We start from the raw sequence: 26,812 nt of genomic DNA on the forward strand, positions 1-26,812 counted from the left end.
ACCACAATCTCTTCCAGTCCCATATTTAACATTTAAAAACTCTGTGAAATCAGCAAAGGTATATGTTTTAAATATGACTTATAGATGACTCTTACAGGGAAATAATTTTATTCATTAATTAAATGACATAAATGCAAATTCAGCGGTTGTGGTAAGACAATTTCTGTGGAACCAAATTCTCAAATCTAAAATCTTTAGATCTGATTTCATACAAAGTGAAAAGTCACAGCTCATCACTGGAAAAATAAGATTGCCCAGAGATTTGTTTGTAAAAAAGGGATGAGCTCTCGTGTCAGGGTCCAACCGTGCCAACATGACTAGGAACATCATGATATAGAGGAATGTTTCCTTGATCTCCATTGGAACTGTGTGTATGCATGAAGTCAGTCTCATTGTTGAGCAAAGGCGTTGCAATCCAAGAAAATGAAAAATGGGGAAACTTGATTAAAAATGTGATTTTAGTGCCATCTAATTCCACTGGGCAGGGGACATATTAGGCAATTCATACAGCACGCATCACCTCCTCCCCTTCCAGTCCCAGACCCTGGCCATCCTTCCAAGCCCCCGAGGGTTGGGGGACAGCTGGCCTCTTCAAACCACTCTGAGTCTGTCACTTTCTGGATGTGCACTGGCCTGCGCCCTCCAGTGCCCGGCACTTAGACATCTGAGATTCTCTGTGGTTTCTTAAGTGTTTACTCTCTCCAACTGGCCTGTCAGCACTTTGGGGACAGAGAAAGAAAGCCTTTCATGGTCCTGACAAATCTAAATCTACAGTTTTTAGTTAAATATAAACACACACACACATACATACACACATATGGGCTCACACACATGCATGTACACACTTGCAACCACACACATGAATACACACATGTATTCACACAGACACAGACATACCACAAATACACAGACAGACACACTTGCACACACTCACATACAGACACACCATGTACTTGCACACATGCACACACAGACCCACCATGAACTCACGCACATGTACAGAGACATCACACACATACGCACTTGTCCACACACTCACGTATGTACATATAAACATAACACATGCACACACAGTCATCACACACATAACATATGTACTCACATGCACACGGACATAACACATACACACATACATGCTTGTACCCACCCACCCACTCACATACATACACGCATGTACTCACAATACACAGAAACATAACACAATACACACATGTACTCACACATGCAGATAGACATGGCACATACGTGTCCTGGTGTGCACACACATGACACACACATGCACACATATACTCTCGCACATGCACACACAGACATAGCACACTTGTTCACACGCTCACATGTGTACACACACTCACATACAAACACACAAGTACCCTCACACATGCACACACACGTCTCTTGACTACCTGAAATTTTTACAGAACCTTTACTTCATCACTGTTGTGTTGTTCTCATAACATACTTGAAAAGAGTTTTGTTTCTTATAAAAACCCACAGTATTGGCAAAAATGTTCTGTCTTCAAGGCAGCACACGCTCTGTCATTAGCAGAGAGTAGCTCACTATCGCCTCAGCCCTGCCCGGTTTAAATCACCGTGAAGTGATTCCAAAATGATGTGTGTCTTCATGTCGGTGGGGGACTCCTTTCGCACGCAGCTTCCTACTGGAAACACCTTGATTATTCTGGAACATTCTATGGGAGTGTAAGCTCCCATAGTCCCTACAAGGGCAGGGGACTTTGTACAAAAGCATTTCCGCTCCCCAGTGCCTTGGACAGCCCGGCAAAGCAGCTCCAGCTCAGTAGGTCCCGCCTGGTGAAGGTGTGGAGATCAGCGCAGCGGAGACGCTGCGAAGGCGCCCAGTGTCTCCGACTTCTGGAGGAAGGGGGCCCGGCCAAGAGCTAGGGTTCGCTGCCTCACTCCAACACCACTCTCACCAGGACACCTACTGCTATTATTACCCTGACCTTCAGACTGTTTTCCGCTTTCCCAAACGGGGTGGGGGGGGGGGGTGCCGCTGGCTTCTCTCTTGTCCCTGCAGGGTTCTTTAGTGTTTTCTTTTTCTTTCCTCTTTAGGCTCCCAAGAAACATTTGCAAAATGGGATTATCCGTGGCTACCAAATAGGTTACCGCGAGTACAGCACCGGGGGCAACTTCCAGTTCAACATTATCAGTATCGACACCACTGGGGACAGTGAGATTTACACCCTGGACAACCTCAGTAAGTTCACCCAGTACGGCCTGGTGGTGCAGGCCTGCAACCGGGCCGGGACAGGACCTTCTTCTCAGGAAATCATCACCACCACCCTCGAGGACGGTAGGTCTGGAGGCTGCCGCGCGCGCCTTTCCTTCTTCAAGGGTGTGCTCTGGTCGCCACTCGGGCCCCCACAGCCTGGCTCCTGCTGGCCCTGCTGTGACAACAGTGCCAGGCCTGGGGGACTGCGGCTCCGTTTCCAGGAAGTCTGCCTTCATTCGCTCACCAGCTGCACACACTGGGTCTTGCCCTTGACAGAGCTTGCATGCAAAGCCCAAATCCTTCCCTTTCCAGCATCTCATCCATTCCAGGCACGAGAACTGGGCTTTTCCCAGGTGCATCGAAGGCTTTCACTAGGACTGCAGAAGCCTGACCAGGATGCAGAAATCCGATTTCCTAAGAATTTCTTCCAAATCAGTGTTAAGGAAGCTTTCCTCTCTCCCTCCCTTCCTTCCCACCTTCCTTTTTCTTTCTCTTTATGATTGCTTCCTCTTTCCAAGCACTTTGGACCAGAGCAAGGAATGAGCAGCCTTCCTGGCACAAATCTCACGGTGACTGAGCGCCCCCTATTGACCACAAGGGGTTAATGCGCCTTGTCCCCTGACCGGTCAGGAGGGCTGGAAAAGCAAAGGAGAGCTCTGGGTCCAGGGACCCCCGTTAGAGACAGTGTAAGACACAGGCTTCATTGCAGCAGTAAGTGCAGAGTTTAAGGTACGAAATTTGCACCGCCATGGCCTCTTGTGCAGTTAGCCACGTGGTCACGGGTGTGAGGAGGCACAGGGTGACTTGCCTCCATAATTTCTGACCATTTCTATAGGGAGAGAATCCTCGTCTTAGAAAACCGGAAACCCAGAGACTGGGATTTTCTGTGAGGATCACAATCTTTGCCGTCATGACTGCATATGCCTTTTGGTTTCCCTCTCAATGCTAATGCTTCACTGATGTGCGTGGTCCGGTGATATTTTGTCCCTTCTCCCAGGCACAGCGTTTAAGGTCTGGATAAACCACGTGAAAAGCATTTCAAAGAGCCCACATCTCAGACCATTGACTCTCTGTCCTCCGACGCCACGTTATAGTTTTGCAAGGGCAGCTGGCCAGGGAGGGGCAGTGAGGACACTCTGACCACGTGTCTGCCTTTCAGCACCTCTCAGGAGCCAGGCTTCCCATTTGTATGCCAGATACTGTGGACTGTGGAGGGCATGCGCTGTGTGAAGCAAGCCTAACCTCTGTCATGAGAGCGATGAGGAAATAAACTAGAGAAGCAAAGGCTTTTGACTTTTGCAGTAAGATCAGAAGTGTTCTCTGCCCTTCCGTGCTGGGGCAACCTTCTTCAACACGAGGCAGTTCAGTTGGGTAGAGAGAAAGTTATCGTACTATTTGAATAGGGAAATGGTACTCATATTTCCCCTTACTTTTGTGGATTGAGTGTGTTTTTTTTCTTTTGCTTGCATGTTGAAACGTCAAAGTAATGTTGCTTATTCCATATTGCTTTGCTAATTAAACTACCCACGGTTGTTACAGATTCTAATTATTTCATTTCAGTGCCCAGTTACCCCCCTGAAAATGTCCAAGCCATAGCAACATCACCAGAAAGCATATCAATATCCTGGTCCACACTTTCCAAGGAAGCCTTGAATGGAATTCTCCAGGGGTTCAGAGTCATTTACTGGGCCAACCTGATGGACGGAGGTAAGAGGATTAAAAACGAGGGCTGTGAGTTTGCCCCAGAGGATGTGTGATGGTATTAGCCGACCCACCTCCTAGTGTGGGTTTTAGGGTATGGAGGGCGCATCTTTATCAGTGGACACTGTCCACTCTCCCCCCGTCATTCTGTTCTTACCTCTCGTCTTCAGTGCGCACAGGGGTGTACAGCTGCTTGAAACCACATGTAGCCTCAAGAAGCAGTTTGAGGTATGGGGGGGATGGCCCTTTGGCCCTTGGGAAATGTAGGCCTGGATGTGCTTTCCTAGATGAGTATCTATGCCAAGCCTCTGCAGGCAGCACTAGGACAGTGATCTGGTTCTAGAAAGTTCTATGTGATGTGTATCCTAAAAGGTTGGCCCCTTCCAATTTCCCAGTAAGACTCAGCAGGGGAACTTCCTAAATCCCTGCAGTTGACCCATGAGAGGGTTCAGAGGGAATGCCGGACGCCTCGCCGGGAATACTGTCATTCTCGGGAGGAGCGGTTCCACCCCAAATTCTCCATTTTGTCTCCCATGTTACTGTCCTTCCCCCTCTCCTGTTGTTCTTCCTTCGTTCTCTGGTTTCTGTGTGCGTGCGTGTGTGTGTGTGCGTGTGCGTGCGTGTGTGTGTGTGTGTCTTTATTTCAGATTATAGGGCAAAATCTGTCTGTGTGTTTTGCCAAGACTGAATGACAGCGTGACCCCTCAGGTAGCGGCGAGATCGAAGCCAGAAGTTTCTGGGGGAGCACGCGTCTCAGTGTGGTGGTGCTTTCGTGGCGTGGGTGCAGCTGAACCAGACGGAGCGCCGCTCCGTCAGCAGGATCGGCACGCACCCACCCTGCAGCATTCGCAGGGACGCTGCTGAGCTCGGCTCATCCCTGCAGCCCAAGACCCGTGTGGCCCACACCTGCGCCCTCCCCTTCCCTCCTCTCCAGCTGACTCTCGCACCCCTGCCCCAGGGACAATGCCTGGGGCTTCTTTCAACCCCTCTGCCTGCATGTGGACTCCAAGTGCGAGCTCACCTCTGAGTTTGGGCAAACAGAGCCGGCGCTGCCAGATCTAACCCACCCCTGTTCAGGCCACCTGGGGCTGCTCTGCCAAGCTGGTGGCTGTGCCCACCCCATGAACAGAACACACAGGGCCTCAGAGGCTGCAGGGGGAGCTAATATTGGTGCCAGAATAAAGGAATGAAGGCACTTGGCTAAATAAGAACCACTTGCTAAAAAAAGAGCAGTTTGGGGAGGCGTAGTTCCTTATGTCTATGCCAGACCTGCTTCTCGGGGCTGAGGACCAGAGCTGGTTCCTCCTGCTGTTGGGTATAACACCTCACACAGCACCCAGCCCTAGAGCCCTTCTGTAAAGATTCACCTGCTTGACCCAAGGCAGAGGTGCTCGCTGAGCATCTCCTCTGTATGGGTTCCTGGAAGGCCGAGTCTCCCATATTGGATGTTCCAAACCAGTGAGCCGGGGAGAATCCAGGGAGCATGGAGCCCAGTAACGCTCAGCCAGCCCCAGAGACGGACAGATCGACACAGATGACTCTGCAGCAACTTCCCCCTCTCGTGACTCAAGAAAAGCTTTTAAAAATCCCATAACGTAAAGTGCAGAGCAGTGACATGTGTACAAGTATCCATCTTATAGACACACTGCCGTATGATACAATCGTGGGTACTTGTGCCCATCCTCGTCCAGAATGAGACGGAACGAAATGCGTTTGCACACCCACCTGGAGGCAGTGTGGCACTGAGACGGTTCTGTTGTTGCTCCTGTTGGAAGTATTCCCAGGATCCGGGAAAAACGGCTCCTCGTCCGTGTCATCCACGTTTCCCTCATCACTCATACCGTCGGTCGGCACCTCAGCTCCACGAAGGCTGATGTGGTTAATACGGTTCTTTTGGCTTGATGCTTCTAAAGCTTGAAAAACGTGAATATTCAAAAACATGAAAGTCTTTAAATAAAGACTGCTTGGAAATGCCTACAGTTCCTAGAGATGCTTTTGCTCACTGTATTAAGATCAAAGTGGTGTGCTTAATGCCTAATGTAAGAGTTCTACACTTAATCTCCAGAAGATGAGAAGGAAACCCTTAGAGACGTAAACCTGCTACGAACACTCTCTCTTCACCTGCTACTTGGAAGAGGTGACATGTATGAGTTAGCAGGTAATTCCATGAGATTATTGGATGCTTCCACAGACACTCCTCAGGCTGCTGCCCCGAGGTCCCCACAGATGGAAAACATGTGACCATGTAAAGCGCCGGACCCACTAACCCCAAGAAAACACCACACACACACTCTCACACTCACACTCACATTCACACACACTCAGACACACACTCCCTCATACAGACTCCCACACAACCCTCACATACACACATCCACTCACACTCAAAGTATACACTCACAGGCACACTCACAGACTCACACAATCCTCACACATTTATCTACTCATGCTCACAGACACCCACGCTCAGGTCCACACACGACCCTCACACATACATCCTCTCACACAGATGCACACTCACAGGCACGCACACAACCTTCACACATACATCTGTTCACGCTCACTCACAGACTCACAACCCTCACTCATTCCTCTACTTACATTCACAAACACACACAGGCACACATTCACAGACTCACACTCAACACTTACACATACATCCTCTCACACAGACACAGATTCACAGGCACACACGCTGACAGACTTACACATTAATACCCACACATACATCCCATCACACTCACAGACTCACACACAACACCCACACATACATCTGTTCACACTCAAGACACTCACAACTCACACACAACACTCACATACATCCTCTCACACAGACGCACACAGGTACACTCAGACTGGGAGACACAGATTGTTACTACCGCTGATTAGCAGTTGCCTCAAATACAATACGGGAAGGCGTTTTATTGTTAGTGTGGTCGGATAATAGCGGTGAGTACATGTGACAGGAGAGGCGAACCGTGCCGTAAGCTGGTGAAACTTCGGAGTGTTATCATGATCTGAAAGTTCGATACTTTTCAAGACGTGACAAGGCCATTCATCTGCAGTTGCTAGAAAAGCTGCACGCTTTGAAGTCCCATCTCCATCTGCGTCTGAACTCTGTCATTTCGTCTGCGATTGCCCGAGACAGCACGGTGCTTCTGAGGCAAGGCGGCATTTGTGCCGACCGGATGTTTGCTTCCGTAACGGCTCGGTTGGCGGTACTTCAGAAATGTCATTTCCACCCCTGCTTTTTTGCCTTGAGACTCTTGGAGTAGGAGGGAGGGTATGAATACATAAAACAATTTGTTTTAAAACAGCTAAAAATTTTTATAGTAGAAATAATATGTCTAAATGTATTTTATTTATTCATCTCATATTATTTTATTCATGATTTCAGCAGAATGTTACCCTTTAGTTCCTGGGTTTTGTTTTTTTTCTTTTTTCTTTTTAATAACCCCATGGAGTCTGTCAGAAGTAGATGATAGAAATCCTGCTTAAACCATAAAAAAGAACAAAAGCTTGAAAAAATGACAAATGAAGCATGCTGATTTGATTGGGCTTTTTGTCATGATTTCCCTTTCTATTTTCTCCGCATCTCCTAAGCATCAAGCACCTGCCAGTCAGCAAAACACCCAGTGTGCCACCCGGACCGTGTCGTGAACCTCTTGGGGGCCATCTTGAATGAGGATTCTGAATAAATCATTTCGTCAAAGCAATATGAACCCCAAGACAAATAAACATCCAAGTGTTAACTCTAATCCACATTGCGCTTCATGAGTAGATGGAATTTTTCTGCTTCAGTTGTTTCTTTCTTTAAAAAGATGGGGAGCGCCGACTTCACCTTGTCCCTTGGGCCCTCCCCCTCCCCATCACGGCGTCTTACCCAGGAGTGGCCCTGATGCATCCGTGCCACCTTCTCCTGCAACCAGCAGGGAGACAGCCCGGGCCCTTCTTAAAGATGAAAACTTAAATACAAATGCAAAAACCCGAAATCCCCAGAGGTCGGTGACATAGACAAGGTCTCATAGCGAGCTGCGGGCCTGCAGCTCTGTGGAACCGTGTGTGAGAGAGAGAGATCCATCTTTGGCACAGTGTGGAAGTTCCTAATCTGAAAAGGTCTTGATGAGACTACACTTACATTTTTCCCATTAGCTTTTGGGTTTTTTCTTTATCCTCATCCACTTGACCCATATTAGATCCATTCAGGAAAACAAGCATCTTAAGTGAATAATAGAACACAAGGCGCGTTCTGGTGGCCACCAGCGGACCCTCCCTTCCGAGGGGAGGCTTCCTGACCCATCAGGCCTAACGGCTGTCCACTCTCTGAATGTGCAGCGACCCCACACATGAGCAAACATCCTCTCACTCTCGAAAGCCATCTCTTGAGGCTTCCAGATTGTGGTCCCGAATAGTGTTCACCCTGCTGGCCTCCCCAGGAGACCCCAGGCCAAAGGCACCTTCTGGGGACTCCCTTCCTTGCTCACTGTCCCCCAGCACAGAGTCTGGCCAAAGGACTGGCCCAGGATCTGCTCAAGGTGGTGACGGGCCCTGGGCTTACCCTCAAGCCTGCAGCTGAGTCTATGACCTACCTTGCCTCCCATGCCCCTTCCCCCGCACCCCGCATCCCACCCAGGGGTCCTGGCAGGTGTATGACAAGCCTGGGCCACTCCAGTTCTTTTTGAGCTTCAACTTTTCGCCTATGTCCAGCTCTGATGAAAACCAAAAAGACAAAAAAGACATTCTGGAGTCGTCACTAACAACAACAAAACAAGAACAACAACAACAAAAAAAACCCATGTTGTTAATTAATAAGCAGCCATCTGTGTGACATGCCGGAAGGACAGGAGGACAGAAAGACAGAGGACAGGAAGAGAAAGCTCGTTTAATCTGGCCAGTGTGACAGTTTCACCAAGTGACCACAGCAGAACGCTGAGACCGTGACCCATGAACATGAGGCCATGCACTGTGGTTCCACGGCCGATGGTCTTGGCCACTCTGCTAAACACCATGACCTGAGGCAGGGCACTGACCCTGCCCCTGCCTTGGTTTCCCTACCTGTAACCTGAAAGGGTCGTGAAGATAATAGGATTGGTGCACGGGTTAAATAGGTTAGCTTTGAACCCAGAACGATGCTGACCCATAAGTGAGTCTGCAGGGATGGCGGCTGTCATCGCCAAGGCAAGAGGGAGAGGAGCCGGCAGACAGCCCTGCAAGCGGCCGTATGCACAGGTGACCTTCGCAACAGCCAGCCACCCAGCGAGGCTGGTTCCCACCCGTCCTCTTAGTAACTGGGCACACAGGCTCGCAGGCAGGGCCAGTACACTGCGGAGGGTCCTGTGTGGGGGTGAGCAGTCCTCAGCCCTCTCTCTCCTGCTCCAAGTGCTCTGTAGGTGGCTCATTGCAAAATCCAGAACACCCATGGAGCTCTCTAACACATCATTGTAGTTTTTCTCAAATTGTCCTGTCTAATATGTCTGAGATGGGAGAGCATAACATTTCACCTTTGAATACAATGAGCTGATCCCACTCCAGGAGATGAAGCATTTTTAGCTAATGCCACGTTTCTGACACATAAGTGTGTCACTTCAGCAGGGAGGCTGGGGGTGGGGGTGGTTCACTCCAGGTAAGAGGAGCAGCTGGCAGTTCAAACATCTGAGAAGTTAGGTCCTTAAAAATGCATGACCGTAAGAGTTGAGTTTGTTTGCTTTATACACAAAAAACGAAATTCGACTTGCAGAAGTTTCTTAAGGAGCAATTAGAAATGTATGCACGGAGGGAGCCACATGCAGGCTCAGGCTCCGCGGGTCCGTTGTGGGGGACGCGCTTGACTGGCTGCTGGGGGATGCTGGGCTCTGGCCGCGGGCACTGGGCTCTAACGCTTCACCTGGAGTGAGTCACTGTGTTTTCCTGAATGACGATCCGCCCTGAGTCCTGGGCAGTCCCATGTGGATGAGGCTGGGCACAGCCCCTCAGAGGGATTTCAGTGGGTGGCGGCTGGAGGGCGAGCCCCAGGGCTGGACAGCACGCCCAGTGAGCCCACCGCTAGTCACCAGGTCGTGTTCTCTTGTCCTCCAGAGCTGGGCGAGATTAAAAACGTCACCACGACGCAGCCTTCCCTGGAGCTGGACGGCCTGGAGAAGTACACCAACTACAGCATCCAAGTGCTGGCTTTCACCCGCGCCGGGGACGGCGTCAGAAGTGAGCAGATCTTCACCCGGACCAAAGAGGATGGTGAGAGATGGGGCCGGTGTGGGTGTGAGGGGACACCCGAGGCTCCCTGGGGTGACAGCATCCCGGGCAGGAGCTGGTGTTGAGAGGGCTGGTCCCAGAGCCTGACGTTCCTCCGTGGGCCTGTCCTTGACTTTGCTCTCGGCAAGCCCCCTGCCGCCCTCCCCGAATATGCCAGCACAGTCCAGACATCGCCGTCTTAAGTCACTGTTGTTCGATGCGTCCATCATTTCTCTCCCCTGGAACTTGTCATCTTTCTACAAACTGTGGGCTGAGTATTCTTTACACAAAAATGGTTTTTATCCCAGAGCTGCAAAACACATTGCACCTGTTTTATATCCCATCCAGAGAATTTCCATTTGACTGGTCAACTCGTAGTGTAGGCTCAGATGATTTCCATCCTTCCCCTGGAAGATTATGTAACGGTCGAAGCCGTATTATTCTATGCCGGTTTTAGAACACTTTAGAATAAATCTCTAGTTTGAGAGTTTCTTATTAATTTTTTAATTAGTTAGAGAAATTCATAATGATTTAGCAAAATTTTAAATTACGGCTCCCTTTGGTTCAGGCCATTAATTCTTGCTGTTCCAATGTCTTGTCTTCAATGTAGACTTTGTTGTGTGACTCTTCCCCAAACCTGCAAAAATGATATGGCAAGTGGGTTTTGTTTTTGTGTTGGGGGGGGGCTTTTTGCATTATTTTAAGGGAAACTCTGAGATACCATCTCTGAGCCTATTTAAAATGTAAAGTTCTGATAAACACAGCAATAGTGAGAAAAAGCCATCTCCACCTTAAGTAAGGAAGAAGCAACTCTGTCAGACGATACCCATGTGGGACTCCCCAGATCAGAGCCCAGAACAGTCCCAGAGACAGGGTGGCAATGAGACACCAGTATCCTAAAATTCAGTACAGATTTTGTCTCTACAACTTTGTCTTCTTTCCAGGACTCTGCTCCCAGGAAGCTGGGCAGAGTGTAGTAGGGACATGACCTCCCATTGGCAGGCTAGATGCTTATGCACCCTCCTATTCTATGTGGAATCCCAAACACATTGGTTTCCCACAAGTCCATCCAGGGAAAGCAAGGCAGGGGACTCAGGCTCTGAGGTCCAGATCACTCCTTCTTCAGCCTTTCTGCCCCCTTACAAAGCTTCTCTGACACCAGCAGCCTACCATACCCCATCTTACTCTCAGCCATCACCTGTGCAGGCCCAGCCTTACTCCCGCAACCTGTCCCATCCATCTACCCTCGCCCAGTCTTCTCACCATCTCTGGAGTCCTTCTTGCTTCACCGGGGATGCACAAAAATTAGCATCATGACCTTTAGCTTGTCCAGAACACCCAGGTAATGTTTTCCCAGGAATGTGCAGGTATCAACCAATTCTGCTCAAAGGAACTGGATTATTTAGGGAAATCTTAGGGCAAAACGAAATGCCATTAGGAAGTTACACATTAACGGAGAGATCTACAAAGCTATGTCCTAAGTGGAGGTGGTCATAACTTAGTTTTTTAAAAATGCGGTAGACACGAGAGTTTGTACTCATCCTTTCTGATGGAGGCATAATACTCCATAGTATATATGGACGGGACTGGAGGAGATTATGCTGAGAGAAATAAGTGAAGCAGAGAGAGTCAATTATCATACAGTTCTACTTACTTGTGGAGCATACGGAATAACACAGAGAACATGGGGAGATGGAGAGGAGAAGGGAGTTGGAGGCAATTGGAGGGGGAGACGAACCATGAGAGACCGTGGACTCTGAGGAACTAGCTGAGGGTTTTGGAGGAGAGAGGGGTAGGAGGTTGGGTGAGCCTGGTGGTGGGTATTGTGGAGGGCACGTATTGCATGGAGCACTAGATGTGGTACGTAAATAATGAATTCTAGAACACTGAAAAGAAACTTTAAAAAGCAAAAGATATATATTTTATATAAGAAATAAAAACATTCATTTGTTAAGACAAAAGAAAATGCAATAGACAAGAAGCTGTGTCTAGATGTCGGCTGTCACTTGTCCATGGGACTTGGGGCACCTCACCTACCCCCTGAACTGAACCCGTGTACAACATTGCCATTATGATCACTCTGCACAGAGTTAAGACAGAGAAAGTCAAGTGATGTGTGCAAACAGCTAGCTTGACACGTAGTGGGCTGGTTCCTGACACTGGATGTTTGATTATTTGATCCCCACTCATTCAGAGCAGGGGTGACACATTCTTTTGCATTGCTAAGCAATAACATGAATGTCATGGGAATCATTACTTAAAGACCAAATTGACTAGCAACATGAATTTTGACACCTGCATTTTTCAGAAGAATGTATGGAAATCCACGAAGAAGGGAAGGCTCCCCCACGGCATATTGACTGCTGACTCTGGATCATCTTTAATTAATCCTCTACTTTTAGGAATCATGGGGTTCTCACAAAAAGATTGGCCCTGACACCTAAGGTCTAATTTATCAATCAATTATTCTCTGCTTTTGTATCCCATGCGATGGCGTATGGAGACGCCATTGATGGTGAAAGACCCTGCCTTGGGTCTAGCCGTTCCCCCAGGAAGGAGGTGGAGAATCCCACGCGTGCTGGTGTGTGTCACAAGAGCAATGTGAGGAAAACTGGCATAACAGTCAGCTTCTCTCCCCCAGACACACATGAAAACTTCACGACTTGGAGAGGGTGAAGACTTGTGCCAGCCACCTTTATAAACTCAATACCTTACAGAAATAGGCATTTGAGCAGTTTATAAAACTGAAAGCAATTTTGTGTCTAATTGAAAGAAGGGGCAAGGCTAATTATCAGAGAAGGAATGCTTAGTCAAATTGAGAATATAGATCCTATTTAAATTTCTGCTACAAAATCGTAGAGTTTGGAAAGTTTGAATTAACCTGCCAGTTTCAATTAAAATGATGTAAGGTTGTGGATAAACTTCAAGTAAATAAGTCAAGCAGAGAAAGACAACTATCATATGATCTCCCTGATATGAGGAAGTGGTGATGCAACATGGAGGCTTAAGTGGGTAGAAGAATAAATGAAACAAGATGGGATTGGGAGAGAGACAAACCATAAGTGACTCTTAATCTCACAAAACAAACTGAGGGTTGCTGGGGGGAGGGGGTTTGGGAGAAGGGGGTGGGATTATGGACATTGGGGAGGGTATGTGATTTGGTGAGTGCTGTGAAGTGTGTAAACCTGGTGATTCACAGACCTGTACCCCTGGGGATAAAATATATGTTTATAAAAAAAAAAAAAAAAAACTTCAAGTAAAATAACAATTTACAACATTCATTAAGTTCTTCCTCAGTAAGGCACTAGTCCAGGCATGGGAGAAGTTTCAGTGTTTATTGATATTCTCATGGGGAAAGAAATATTAGTGCACTGACACCAAACATTCAGTTTGGTCCTCTGTGCCCTATACATTTCTTAAACAAGGTCCCTAAACCCCCAGTGTCAGGAAGCCCAGGGCTTAAGTTGTGTTCTTATGTCACTGATCATCTTAGGAAGGAAAGATGCATATCGCTTGCATATAAAGTGTACAAAAATAGAATAAGGTGGTAACTAACAATAGATAAGATAAATAAGTCAAATCAAAAATTAAAACATTTTTTTAAAAGTTTACTTCTGCCAGGGATAATTCTGTTTACTCAGAGAACAAGTTACCTTTGCCTTAAGAAGTTTCATGGCTTCCATAAAGATTGCTGGGCCAGGAGACAGATTCATAAATCTGTGGACAAATTCTTGGGTCTATAAGCATACTCTTAGGCTCACAGACATGGCCTCAGTTGGGTCTGTGGACATATTTTCAGGGTCCGTGAGAACTGCTCAGGCTTCAGATTCCTTTCCCAGGACTGTTCTATCCATCAGAACTTGTACCTCCTTTATTATTCTGCAAGAATGCAAAAGAATTCTGATCTGGCTTGCTTTTTTTTTTTTTTTTTTTTTTAACACAAGACAGCTAATTCTGAATTCTAAAGGGTTTGTGAAATCCTAATACCGTTTTATTTGCTGAGACTATAATCTGAGCAAAGCCGTGGGGAAAGAGAACACAAACAAAACACAATCTATTAATTTTCCAATTGTTATTTTTATTCTGCAGGCATAAGGTACTTACAGCGCAGATCCTTTTCTGCAAAAGTAAACATTGTATATGTATAAATAGAGATGGTTGTGTTTAAGTTCAAATATTTGCTGAGTACATTACTAATGCACATAACTCTGTAAATCATTTTATATGGGAAGAAGGCCATCGGGAGGTACGGTAGGGATCTGGGCTCCCCGCCCCATGCTTCCCACTCTCCTTGCAGGAAGGGTGGTGCATGGAAAACGGAGCTAAGAGCAAGTGAAGAGTCAACAGGCATCAAGCTCTCTCTGAACCCTTGGAGCCCCCAGATCTTGAGCCATACATTCTCCTGAAGGCATGGGTCATCTGTTCTCGGGTGATTGTGTGATCACACCTTGCTGTGCCTGAAAAGCACTGGACTCTGAGTGTCTCTTTGCCTGACCACCTGAAGTGCCATTCCTGCATGAACAGATACTGAGCACATAGCAGTGCTGGGCTCCGTGTGCAGTAGGTGCCCCGAGAACACAACAGAGCAGGGTGTCCCAGGAGGCCTCCCCCACGCAGATTTCGAGTTCCCTGCACTGCAGCGATAACCAGGCAATGTCCCAGAGGTGCCCCGTGGGGAGTGCCCCACGGCCCACTCTCATGTAAGAAGGGCCACTCACGTCCACCTGTGCTTGCGTATTGGCTCCCCCCACAATGCCACTGTGAAAGGACTGGTCTCCTTTAAAGAATGTGTAGACAATACAGCTCTTATAAGAGCAGAGGCCAGGAACAGCAGCATCTTGTGGAAATGAGACTAGAAAAGAGACGTGTGCGTGGCATGACCGTGATGGCTGTCATGGATGACAGTCTGCACTTGGCTCGGGGGGAACTCGGCAGCACTGGGCTCAGGTGGGTCTGGCTGCCATGATAGATCACATAAACACAGGCTCACATGCACATGCAGACACCACCTGTGACACACACACACACACACACACACACACACACTCCCTGCCTCTGCCTGATCACCAAGGCCAGAGAAGTGATCATGACAATAAAGAAGTTGGCTGAAGCATCTGTGTTCGTAGTCAGACTTATACTTCAAATCACAACAGTATTTTTTCAAAGCACTGGCTTTGACATTTTACATTAAAACACATCATCAGGGGCCTTAACTGTACGGACTCACTTTTTATGCTAACAGATCACCTCAAATTTAGCACCTTAAAATAACACAACTTTATTATCTCACCATTTCCATGGGTTAGGGGTCCAGGTCCAGGTCAATTGGGTCCCCTGCTCAGGGTCTCACAGGCTGAAGTCAAGGTGTTGGTTGGGGCTAGGGGCTCACCTGAGGTCAGGTCCTCTCCCAAGCTCACTGGATGTTGGCAGGGTTGGGCTTCTTGTGTGTGGGGGACTGGTACCATCAATTCAGTGCCCAGAGGCCACCTTTTGTTCCCTGTCACATAGGCCCTCCCCAGAGGGGCAGTTTGCTTCTTCAAGACCCATGGGAGTGTATCACTACTGCTTCAAATCTCTCTGAGTTCTTCAGTCTCTGACCTCTAGACCCTCTTGTAAGAGAATTCTCTGATTAGGTCAGGCCCACCCAGAATACTCTCCTCTTGTTTAACTTGAAGTCAGCTGATTAGGACATTAATTATATCTGCAAAATCCCTTCACTTTTGTCACATAACATAATCTGATCACAGGAATAACCCATCCATCATAGTGACAGTTACCACCCACATACAATAGGAAGGAATTTTACAGGCATGTTTATCAGAGGAAGAGAATCTTGGGTACCATCTTAAAATTCTTCCTACCACACTGTAGTCGATGAAATCATTTTTCTATTCACTTTGAAAGTCTGCGTTGAAGTTAAGTATGTTCCAGACTCAGACACTGGAGATACAGTAGAAAACAGGATGGGTCAGGTAGGGCTTGCAGGTTGCTGGAGGAGATTTGAGTGGATCCTGACATGTTCCACAGGGAAGGGTCTTCAGAGATAGCCTGGGAGCCCTGAATGCATCTAGGCTCATGGTCAGAGAAGGTTTTCTCAAGGAAGTAATATTTAGTAGAAACTGCTGGATGCATAAGAGTTGCCAAGGAAAAGAAGAAGAGTAGGAAAAGATTCTAAACAGAAGGAACCTAAGACCCCAGATCAACCTGTGTCAAGGTCCTGGGGTGGGACAAGCATACCACTTCCAGGGACCTAAACAGTGGTCTGATACTGCAGAACGCTAAGCCAGGAGGAGAGCCAGTGACTAACCATGTCCACGTGAAGGTCTCAAGGGTTCCCTAACCTTCCACATCCTGCGGGGGATGGTAGGCGAGGAGATTCTAGGTTCTGGCTTTTGCAACTGTGAAGTGGCACATCGCTGTGCCATCTCCTGCCATGGGTACAGGAGGAGAGGAGATTTGGAAAGGGAGATGGTGATCCCAGTTTGGGACATGATAGGTCTAGGGTGCCTGTGAATCTGAGTGGAGATCTCCGTGGGGATTGACTATGTGAGCTGTAAGAGCTTCTGGAATGCAGCAGGGAGGCATAGGCAAATCAGGAGAACACAGGAGAGAGGTTCTCTGGAGCAGCATTCTTTACTGAAGAGCAGATTAACAAAATGTAACTTGATGACTAAGAATGTTTTAAGAAAATATGTCCCAGACAGACCATCCTACACCATCTGTTTTCTGTAACTCTCAACATCTGGTGTTTATAGTTCCACACTGGGTCACATCCTAGTAAAGGCTGGGATCCTTTAGTGATGTGCAACATAAGGAAATGAAGATTGTCCTTACAAATGATCACTAGGATTTATTTGGTGTCTTCTGTATGCAAAACTCCATATAAATTCTTTAGAGGCAGTATCTCTCATAATCCTAGCACTAAAACTGTAAATAGGTACAATTATTGTTCCAACTTCATAGATGAGGAGACTAAGGTTTGTTGGAGAAATTGATGAATTTGGCCAGGACAGAGAACTAAGAGGTAGAACTGAACAGAAGCCCTCAGGGAGAATGCAGCATTCACACCTTCCTGCACAGTGATATAAAATTGTTTTGTGTAAAATTCTAACAACCCTAGAAGGAAAGGTTACACAAGACAGATCATACATCAGTGTATGAGGAGTCAGATGGGGATTTACACAGTAAACGCAGTGAAAACCCTTTGACATGATATAATCAAGACGAGTTAATGGAAATAATCAAAGAAAGCAAAGAGTCACTAAGGTTTACAGTGACCAAGAGACATACTTTAAGGTACATTTAATGTACATTTATTTTAACTTATCCAAATAGAAATTTATTCTCTATTTATTCCTTTTTTAAAAATTTTTATTTATTTTTTAAATTTCTTTTCAGTGTTCCAGAATTCATTGTTTATGTACCACACCCAGTGCTCCATGCAATACATGCCCTCCATAGTACCTACCACCAGGCTCACCCAACCTCCCAAACCCCACCCCTCCAAAGCCCTCAGATTGTCTTTGCTCATTCTTTAATTAAATAACATGGTCTCACTTCTTTAAGTTTTGGGTGAAGAGATCTCTACGTCATCAGTTCCATGACTGTTTCCAGCGTGGATCACCTGCCATTTCCGGCTTAGGCTTCCTGAGAGTGGAGTAAAGCATGCCGCCGTGCACCAACAATCTCTCTGCTACACTTTTTTTAACCAGTTCATCTTGATTTTCACTATATGTATCATTTTTCTCAGTGATCTTGGCCCCAAACTTGCCAAACCTTCTTTTTTTTTTTAAGGATTTTTTTTTTTTTTTTTTTTTTGACAGAGGGAGAGAGAGCACAACCAGGTAGAGGGAGAGGAAGAATCAGGCCTCCCACTGAGCAAGGAGCCCAATGTAGGACTCGATCCCAGGACCCTGGGATCATGACCTAAGCAGAAAGCAGACACTTAATGACTGGGCCACCCAGGTGCACCCAAACCTTCTTTTTTTTTAACTTACCATTGAGAAAGCTTTTCCAAAGAAGTCCTATTAATTGTCATGGAAATGGCTTTCTTTGGCACTCACATTTCATTGGTTTACATACTGAATTAAACCGCGTTACCATGATGAGAGTAATTGTCACAAACAAGGTGGAAATAAGCATGACTGACTTTTTGCTAAGCAGCCTCCCGTGGTTGCTGCCCAAGCACTAACTTCTAGAAGGAAGCTGGCAGGGGTAGTGCTGGGCATGGCAAACCCCAGCAAGGTGGTGGCTTTGCAGAAGGAATGGAGAGTGTTGGTGAATCTGGGGCATCCACTAGGATGAAAAAGTCAAGAAAGTGTGCACTCTATCCTTGGTGTTCAGGAGGAGCCCTTGTGGTTCTGATCCAGGTTGCAGGCGGGTGGATGTCTTGGCTGTTACCCTCACCAATAGGAAGCCTGAGCACAAATGCCCTCCCTACTCAGGACAACAGTGCCTTGTTCCTAAGGATTTAGTAATTTGAGTGTCATCACTTACACGTGTCCCCTTTTCTAGACCTCTGCCATCAGCAGGGCTTGCCAAAAACTGCTCCTGAAATTTCGTATTTTTAAGTGGTGACGATGTTCAACCCAAGTTAGCTCTCACTGTGTTCACTGGTTTTGTTGTTATGACTTGGAAGAGTTGAGATGCCCATCGTGAGACACACATTCAACTCCAGAAATGTTTACCAAGCAGTCATGTTGTTACTGCAGCAGGAAGAGACTCAAAGACTCCTCCAAGGGCTCACAAGGGACGTATGTTGGTTGGAATTTAAACACTGCTATCAAGGTGGGAACCACTCTCCATGTGGATATTCAGGCCAGTGAAGAACAAAACAAGATCTTCAAGGCTTATCTAGTAGCAACATTAATGCCCTTTCCCCTTCCCCCTATAGTCCGCCTACCTCACTGCATCCTCCCTCTTCAATCTGGAAAACAGAACGATGGGGGGAGGGTACAGGCATTCAAGCTTGCTCCCAAATTATGCTTAATATTGTTAACACCATATCCTGCCTTCTCAGATGGGTTACAGAAGAGTGTGTGTTGTCTACGCAAACTGGGAATCTCCGACACAAAAGTCTATCCTCATCAAAAGTATTTCTATGCCTTCCTCAGCCCAAAAGGATGCCATTACCAAGTGTAGGGGGCAAGGAATAGTGGTCCGTGATGACTGTGGAAGTTTGTCCTCATGTCTCTCTAACTCGGGAGGCAAGATGTACATCCCCAGCCCGTTCAAGGCCAAACTCTGTAGTAGCACAAGAAGTTAAATTACCCAGCTGTTCAGAGGCAGGACATCACAAGGGGCTACAATGGGGAGGGACGGCTCCTGGGAAGACAGGGTCTTCAACCAAACGTATGAGATCTGTGGAAGACGTGGTTATTCGTGGCACTTGTTAAAGAGTGGCAAGGCAGACTTTATTCAGGGGAACCGCTGTGAGGTATATGTGTGGGGATCACCTTAGTGGTGATTCCTGGTAGGAGAAAGAGACTGGGCTCAACTTCAAATGCAAATGACGGGGGGAATTTACAGCCAAGAGATGGAGGGAAGAAGTAGGGTCTCTGGGTGGAAAATTATGGACAGGAGATGAGGGGCATTCTGACTAGATGGACTGAGCAGGGGTTTTGCTGAAGGCATGTGAGGATGATCAGGTATTACCTGGGGTATGGTAGAGAATGAAGATGTTGATTGTGTATCAAGAGTGATCAATTATTGAGGGGATTCTGGCTGAACTGACTTAACAGAATTCTTTTTAAAGTTGGGCAGAGGACAGAGCTAGTGGGGCTCACCTATCTCTCATCTGAGAGAGACTGTCAGTGCCTAGGGCTGCTGGAACAGAGTACCACAGACAGGGGGCTTCAACAACAGAGATGCATTGTCTCACAGTTTGGAGGCCAGAAGTCCAAAATCAAGGCATGAGCCAGGTTGGTTCCCTCGAGGGCTGTGAGGCAGAGTCTGTTGCAGACTTCTTGGCTTGTTGATGCCCAACTTCTTCCTCTGTCATCGTTTTATCTTTGTGTCCACATTTCCCTTTTTTCCATAAGGATCCCAGTCCTACTAGGTGAGGGCCACCTAAAGACCGCCATTTAACTAGATCATCTCTCAACAGACCCCTTCTCCAAATAAGGTCACAATCTGAGCTTCTGGGGTTGGGATTTACGCATGTGGATTCCGAGGGGACCCGGTGGAGCTCTGTCTCCTATCAGCACTGATCCTCGAAGAGTTGACCATGGGCCCAGCTGGAGCGAGGGTCTTATCAGGCAGCGTGGGGTGAGCGCCAGGGGAAGCCCCGTCACCATGACTAAACGCACTGCTCTTCTAGTTCCAGGTCCTCCTGCAGGAGTGAAGGCAGCCGCGGCCTCAGCCTCCATGGTGTTTGTGTCCTGGCTTCCCCCTCTCAAGCTGAACGGCATCATCCGGAAGTACACCGTGTTCTGCTCCCACCCCTACCCCACAGTAAGTTGGTAAATAACCAAGTGCCTTTCCAGCACCTTCCAGAAATGAGCTGCGAGGGCTCCCTGGGGACAGTTCCGTTCCTTTGTTTCCACCTACTTAGGTCTTCCAGGGGTTTTATTCTTTCTCCCGTTGTCTCCATCACAAAGCAACTTCCTCATTTATGCCTGAATCATTATAAGGGACACAATTGTCTAGAATTATTGTTTATTTGGTGACTTCCCACAAAACTGCCAGCCGGCTTCTCAAAATCAAAACCCGAAGGTCTTAACTGTGCCTTAATTGATAGTCAGTGGACAGCACCTATTGATTTTGCTGTTGGGCTCGCCATTATGTGCACCCCAGGCCCCCGTGGGCTTCCCCCCTTCCCTCCGCCCTCCCTCCTGTGTTCCCACCTCCCACCCCTTCCTCCTGCCAAGCCCCATCCCCCACTGAAGGAGAGCGAGAAAGTCCCTCTTGTGTCAGACATGGGGGCCTCTGCTGAGGATCTGTGACCCTGACAATTACGTGGTCCGCCTCATTCACTGTGACAGAATTAAAAGTCAGGGTAATTAATGCTTCCCAGTGCTGTATTTATTTTCATTAATATTATCACTACCGAGTCATAATTATAGACCTAAGCTGTATTGCGGACCAGATACAAAAGCAGATCCAAATGGGAAATTTTAGAGAAAAGAAAGCCAAAGTGGGACAAAAATCTTGTGATATCTACATAGGAATATGTAAGGCATTTTCAGAGGTAGGCACCATGGCTGACCCCTCCTCCGCTGGGCCACACAACCTGACATGCACAGTCATTCAGGAAGCACTTGTGGAAGGAATACGCAAACTAACTTTGGTTTGTATTGTGGTAAAATTCCCTCACATACAACTTGCCATCTTCATCATTTCTGAGCGCCCAGGTCAGTGGCGTTAAGCACATTCACACTATCAGGAGACCGTCCCCACCGTTCACGTCCAGAACATTCTTATCTTCCCAAACTGAAACTCCGTGCCCCTGAACCACGAACTTCCCATGTCCTCTCCCGCCAGCACCGTCAGCCACCTCTCTGCTTTCTGTCTCTGTGAACCCGACAGCCCTTGTCTTTCTGCAACCGGCTCACCTCACTGAGCACTGTGTCCCCAAGGGTCATCATGCTGTAGCAGCTGTCAGGACTGCCTTCCTTTTTAAGGCTGACTCATATTCTCAAACTAATTTAATTAATTAATTCTCCAATTAAAGTGATACATTTTCCAAAGTCTGGAGTCTGTCGGGAACCCCCAGGCCTTGGAGCACCCCAGAGAGTGAGTGTAACTAGCGGCGGTGAGATGGAGAGTGTGTGCTAAGCTCGCAGAGGCCCACGTCTCTGCTGGAGAACGCCGGTCAGCAGCAGCCCCTCTGGAGCTGAAGTAACAATCCACATGTAAATGGTCGAACATGGGCTCCAGGACTTTCTTGCGGGTTCCTTCTTTGGTTTCAAACATGCTGTTAATTCCCACCCCCACCTGCCATCCTACCCTCACAGCGCAGAGATGCTCACTAATCAGTGCTGCAAGGCAGCGCCCGGCAGTCGTGGTCTGCTACTCAGAGAGGCAGTTCACGGAGGACCCCTGCACAGACCCTGATTCTCTCCTCAGCCCCAACATAGAACTGTTCTTCCAAAGAGAGACAAAACCATTGCTAGAGTAAGCTGCACCTGCGTTCCACTTGAATCTGGAACGCTCCGTTATCTCTCTTTGCTTGTTCATCCATCTACTTCCTGTAGGACCCACACCTGCTGTTCTGAGTCCAACAGCCTAGAGAGAGAGCAGCAGGGTACCCAGAACACCAACAGCACCTCCCCACATCTGCTTTTTATCTCTACGCTAACAACCACACCTGGATCGTTTGCAGTTGGTGCAGACAGACCGATGCATGGGGGAGACAGTCCCACATGCGGATGCTGGGTGCCACGTTAGTCCTTGTCCTCCAGCCAATGAATTCCGCACCATAGACTAGCAAGAAGCCATGATCAAACTGTCCGCAGGGTGGAGAAGGAAGGGGTTTCCATGGTCTCTCCAAGCACAGGACATTGGAGTTCGACCACCCAGGACCTTCCCAACAAGACCCTTCCAAAAACGACCATCCTAAGATCCAACTAACCAGAAAAGATGGGAAGGAACAATCAGACTTTTCACCTATTTAGTATCTGACTGCCACGAGCTAGGTGTCTCTATGCTGCTTTTGACAATATTAAAGAGTACTATGGACCCAGAAATAGGACCGTTACGAGGTGCCTGTGGTCTTCCAGGCAGCAGCATGTAAGTTTTTGGAGGAAGGTCCAGAGTCCCGGAGCGGACTTCAGTAATGTGAAGTGAACCAGAATCAGGCAGTCCGTCTCTCGAGCCACATGGCTGTTCATCTACTTCAAACCTCGCTTAAGACCGCAAGGCCCTGATCTTTTAATAGACATTATTTTTAAAGCTCTTTCAGGGTGACAGAAAAACTGAGTGGGAGGTACCGAGATTTCCCATAGGAAACTGATTTTTAAAATAAAATAATATATTCTAAGGAAAGAGCAGCGAGGACTAATGCATTTCTCTTCGGAGGGAAACACTTGAGAATACGACCCATTATTTTTTTTTTTTCACATGGAATTAGGAAGAGTATAAATTACTGGGAAGAGGCACTTTGTTTCCTCCTGAGCTTCTGTGGTTTGAGAAGTCCGAAGACTGGTTGGGGGCACCCCCTGCGACGCTTTGACGCGTCCGCTATGTGGCCGCATAAACAGCAGAGGGCAGTGTGAGCTCTGTGTATTTCCCTCGCTCATCTCTCCAGCGTTCTGTTCTTTGACATGATCTCATAGTTGAATGTAGAACATGGGGAGGTGAACGAGGACACCACACACTCTGCAATTTGTTGCCCTGTAAGGGACTCCCTCAGCTAACCTCCTCGCTGATACAAATGTCCTCTAAAGACCCCAGGGAAAGGACCTGTGACAAGCTCCAGGCTCTTCTCCATAATGCGCAAAGCCTATTGTCTAATCACAGGCACTGGTATCGTTGTGTCCTCTCCGGACAGCTTAGTCAAAGATACTCAGATTGGAAATTGCAGACAGAAGCTGCAAATTCACCTCAAGTCTGGTGGTGCTGGGACGCTCACTGTGAGGGACCAGCAGGTGCGCCTGACACGTCGACCTTCTTTCCCAGGCGAAGATTCGAGCTGCAAAATCTTAAGATTCATTTGATGCAGGAACTTACCCATGTAATTTTGGGGCCGTGACTATTAGTTTTCTTTCATAGATGATGGTTGGAATGATCAGTTCACACACTTGAAGGTCCCAGAGAGAAAGGAGCGAGGCCGATCTGCTCTCTAGCACGAAAGCAGCCGCGGGAAATCCCGTGTGTTCGCTAAGCGTGAGGATGGAGAAAGAGTCTCTTTCACAGTGCTAAGCGGACGAAACAGTGAAATCAGGCACACAAACATCTCAGCACTGAAGAACGAAGTCCGAAAGCCTGAAATAATGATATCAACGAGCCGTGCCCCACATCAGTTCCTCCGGATTCAGAGGTTAACGTGACCCAGTCCCTGCACCGCCCAGGTGTTCAGCTGACGGTGCTGCCTGAGCAGAGGAGAACGTTCTGGACTCTTCTTATCCAGAAGACGACTTCCAGCAACTAAACTCCCCGCAGTGTAGCCTACAACATAGACGTAAGCAAGTCTCAGGGAGGCAAAGAAAGTAACCTGTGCCAGGTCTAGGTAACTTCTGAGCCAAAGTAGCAGATGTGCATTTGCCCTATACCTGCCATCCCCTCCCTAAGGCCTGGATTTAATAAATCATGGATCTGAAGACAAGAGACAGTGGCTTCAGAAACCCAGAATTGTCGAGTAGTCTCAAGTCAAACAGGAGTGCCACGATGGAACCGTCAAGTGGGGTCTCCTGACTGTCCCTATTTATAACTGTCTGTGTCCCTGGACACTGCTCCTGTCTCTGAAGCCTCCACTGGCTGTCCAAGGCCATTGACCCCTCCCCCTCGACACTCACACTTAAATGTACACATTTCTCAACACTCTTCATTCTCTTTTCTTAATCTTTATTATCTCCATGAATCCTTGAATCTGTTCCTATAATTTAATTATCATCTAAAGTTGCAAAGGTCAAGAATGTTTCTCTCCGACCCCAACCATCTTAGAGGACCACTTGGTCCCATATTGCCTACTTACTTCCATCCATGTCTCTGTCAAGACTCCACCATATACAACGTGTCCAGAACCAAATTCATTCTTGCTCCCCTTCTCTCCCTGTTTCCCAGCTAAGCTAATGATGTAACGATACCCTTTGACCTCTGACCAGAGGCCTCGAGTCTCAGGGATTTACACAAACAGCTTTATGTGTCTTTCACATCCACATCCATTGTGAGTTGGTGGTAGTTCTCCTCTATATTGTCCACATCGGGTTTTATGGCAGAGAGAAGTACTCCTCCAGAGGGTCTGACAGAGGCATAACATGGGCTTCCCCCAACCACAAGAGAACAAGGAATCCAATCCCAACATAAACCCAGAAGACAGGAAAACCAGAGCAGCTTGTAGAACAACTCCAATGGCGACCATGGGACAGCCATGATAAAGAATAGAGTGTCTGCCTTTCTCTGAGGAGTTCCTGGTTCTCGGGAGGACAGAAAATACCAGAGATGGTCACTGTTCCTGTGATGTGGCAAAGGACACAGCGGGACATACAGAGGACAGAATGACATGGAGCACAGGCAAGGGGCTGTCACTCAAACAGTAGGATCAGAATCATTTTTTTGAGATGTACATATAACCCTGGCTTGCAGGGGGGACATTTTACTGGACAGAAGGGTATTACAACCAGAGGGAACAGCATCTGTGAAGTGACAAGTGTCATGAGAATCCTCTCTCCACAATATCTTTTCTTTTTTTTTTAAACCATTTTTACATTATTTTTTATTATATTCAGTTAGCCACTGTATAGTATATAGTTCTTGGTGTAGTGTTCAGTGATTCATTAGTTAGGTATAACACCCAGTGCTCACCACAGCACATGTTTTCCTCAATACCCATCACCCTGTTACCCCTCCCCCATCCGCCTCCCCTCTGAAACCCTCAGATTGTTTCTCAGTGTCCATATTCTTTCATGGTTCATCTAGCTCTCTGATTTCTCCTCCTTTGGATTTCCCTCCTTTCTAATATGGTCATCTATGCTATTCCTTACGTTCCACATATGAGTGAAACCATATGATAATTGTCTTTCTCTGCTTGACTTACTTCACTTAACATAACTCCCTCCAGGTCCATCCATGTTGATGCAAATAGTGGGTGTTCATCATTTCTGATGGCTGAGTAATACTACGTTGTGTATATGAACCACATCTTCTTTATCCATTCATCTATTGAAGGACATCTCAGCTCCTTCCACAGTTTGGCTATTGTGGACATTGCTGTTATGAACATTGGGGTGCACATGCCTCTTCTTTTCACTACATCTGTATCTTTGAGGTAAATACCTAGTAGTGCAATTTCTCGGTCATAGCATAGCTCTATTCTTAACCTCTTGAGGAACTGGCATACTGTTTTCCAGAGTGGCTGCACCAGCTTGCATTCCCACCAAAAGTGTAAGAGGGTTCCCCTTTCTCCACATCCTTGCCACATTTATTTCCTGTTTGTTAATTTTTGCCATTCTAATGGGTGTAAAGAGATATTTCATTGTGGTTTTGGTTTGTGATGTATTTCATGTGTGTGTTAGCCATTTTTATGTCTTTTTTGGAGAAGTGTCTGTTCATGTCTTCTACCCATTTTTTGACTAGGTTTTTGGTTTTTTGAGTGTTGAGTTTGAGAAGTTCTTTATAGATATTGAATATCAGCCCCTTATCTGTAATGTCGTTTGCACAGTATCTTTTCAATCCTCTCCCTTCTCCCGTGTCCACCACCATTGCCCAGGTTCAGGTCCTCACCTAGGGAACCAAACTAGGTCAGAAGCCTTCCCACTGCCAGTCTCAAGGGCCAGTCCGGTGTCCGCATTGCTGTCATCACCATTCGTTCACATTCTAGATCTTCTCCCATTTTGCATAAATCCTCAAGATGACCTGAACAGATTTCCACAGTCCAGCTCCAGCTCCTGTCCAGTCTCCTATCTCCTATTCCATTACCCTACCCAGCCAGTTCTTGAGCCATCCCCGATCTTGCACACGCACGTGTGTGTGTGTACACATGTGTGCACGTGT

General features: G+C 47.3%; 1 protein-coding gene across 1 annotated transcript in view; it reads left to right on the plus strand.

Moving 5' to 3' along the window:
- Positions 1-26,812, plus strand: part of DSCAM (DS cell adhesion molecule) — a 765,964-nt gene that overhangs the window by 661,441 nt on the left and 77,711 nt on the right. The window contains exons 19-22 of the mRNA XM_045084552.1: positions 2,074-2,314; positions 3,794-3,940; positions 10,010-10,165; positions 20,481-20,614. Coding sequence (XP_044940487.1) covers positions 2,074-2,314; positions 3,794-3,940; positions 10,010-10,165; positions 20,481-20,614 — 678 coding nt within the window. The remainder of the gene's footprint in view (positions 1-2,073; positions 2,315-3,793; positions 3,941-10,009; positions 10,166-20,480; positions 20,615-26,812) is intronic.

This window comes from Mustela putorius, unplaced genomic scaffold, assembly GCF_011764305.1.
Source record: "Mustela putorius furo isolate JIRA1106 unplaced genomic scaffold, ASM1176430v1.1 tig00000765_pilon_pilon_pilon, whole genome shotgun sequence".
Taxonomy (NCBI): Eukaryota; Metazoa; Chordata; class Mammalia; order Carnivora; family Mustelidae; genus Mustela; species Mustela putorius.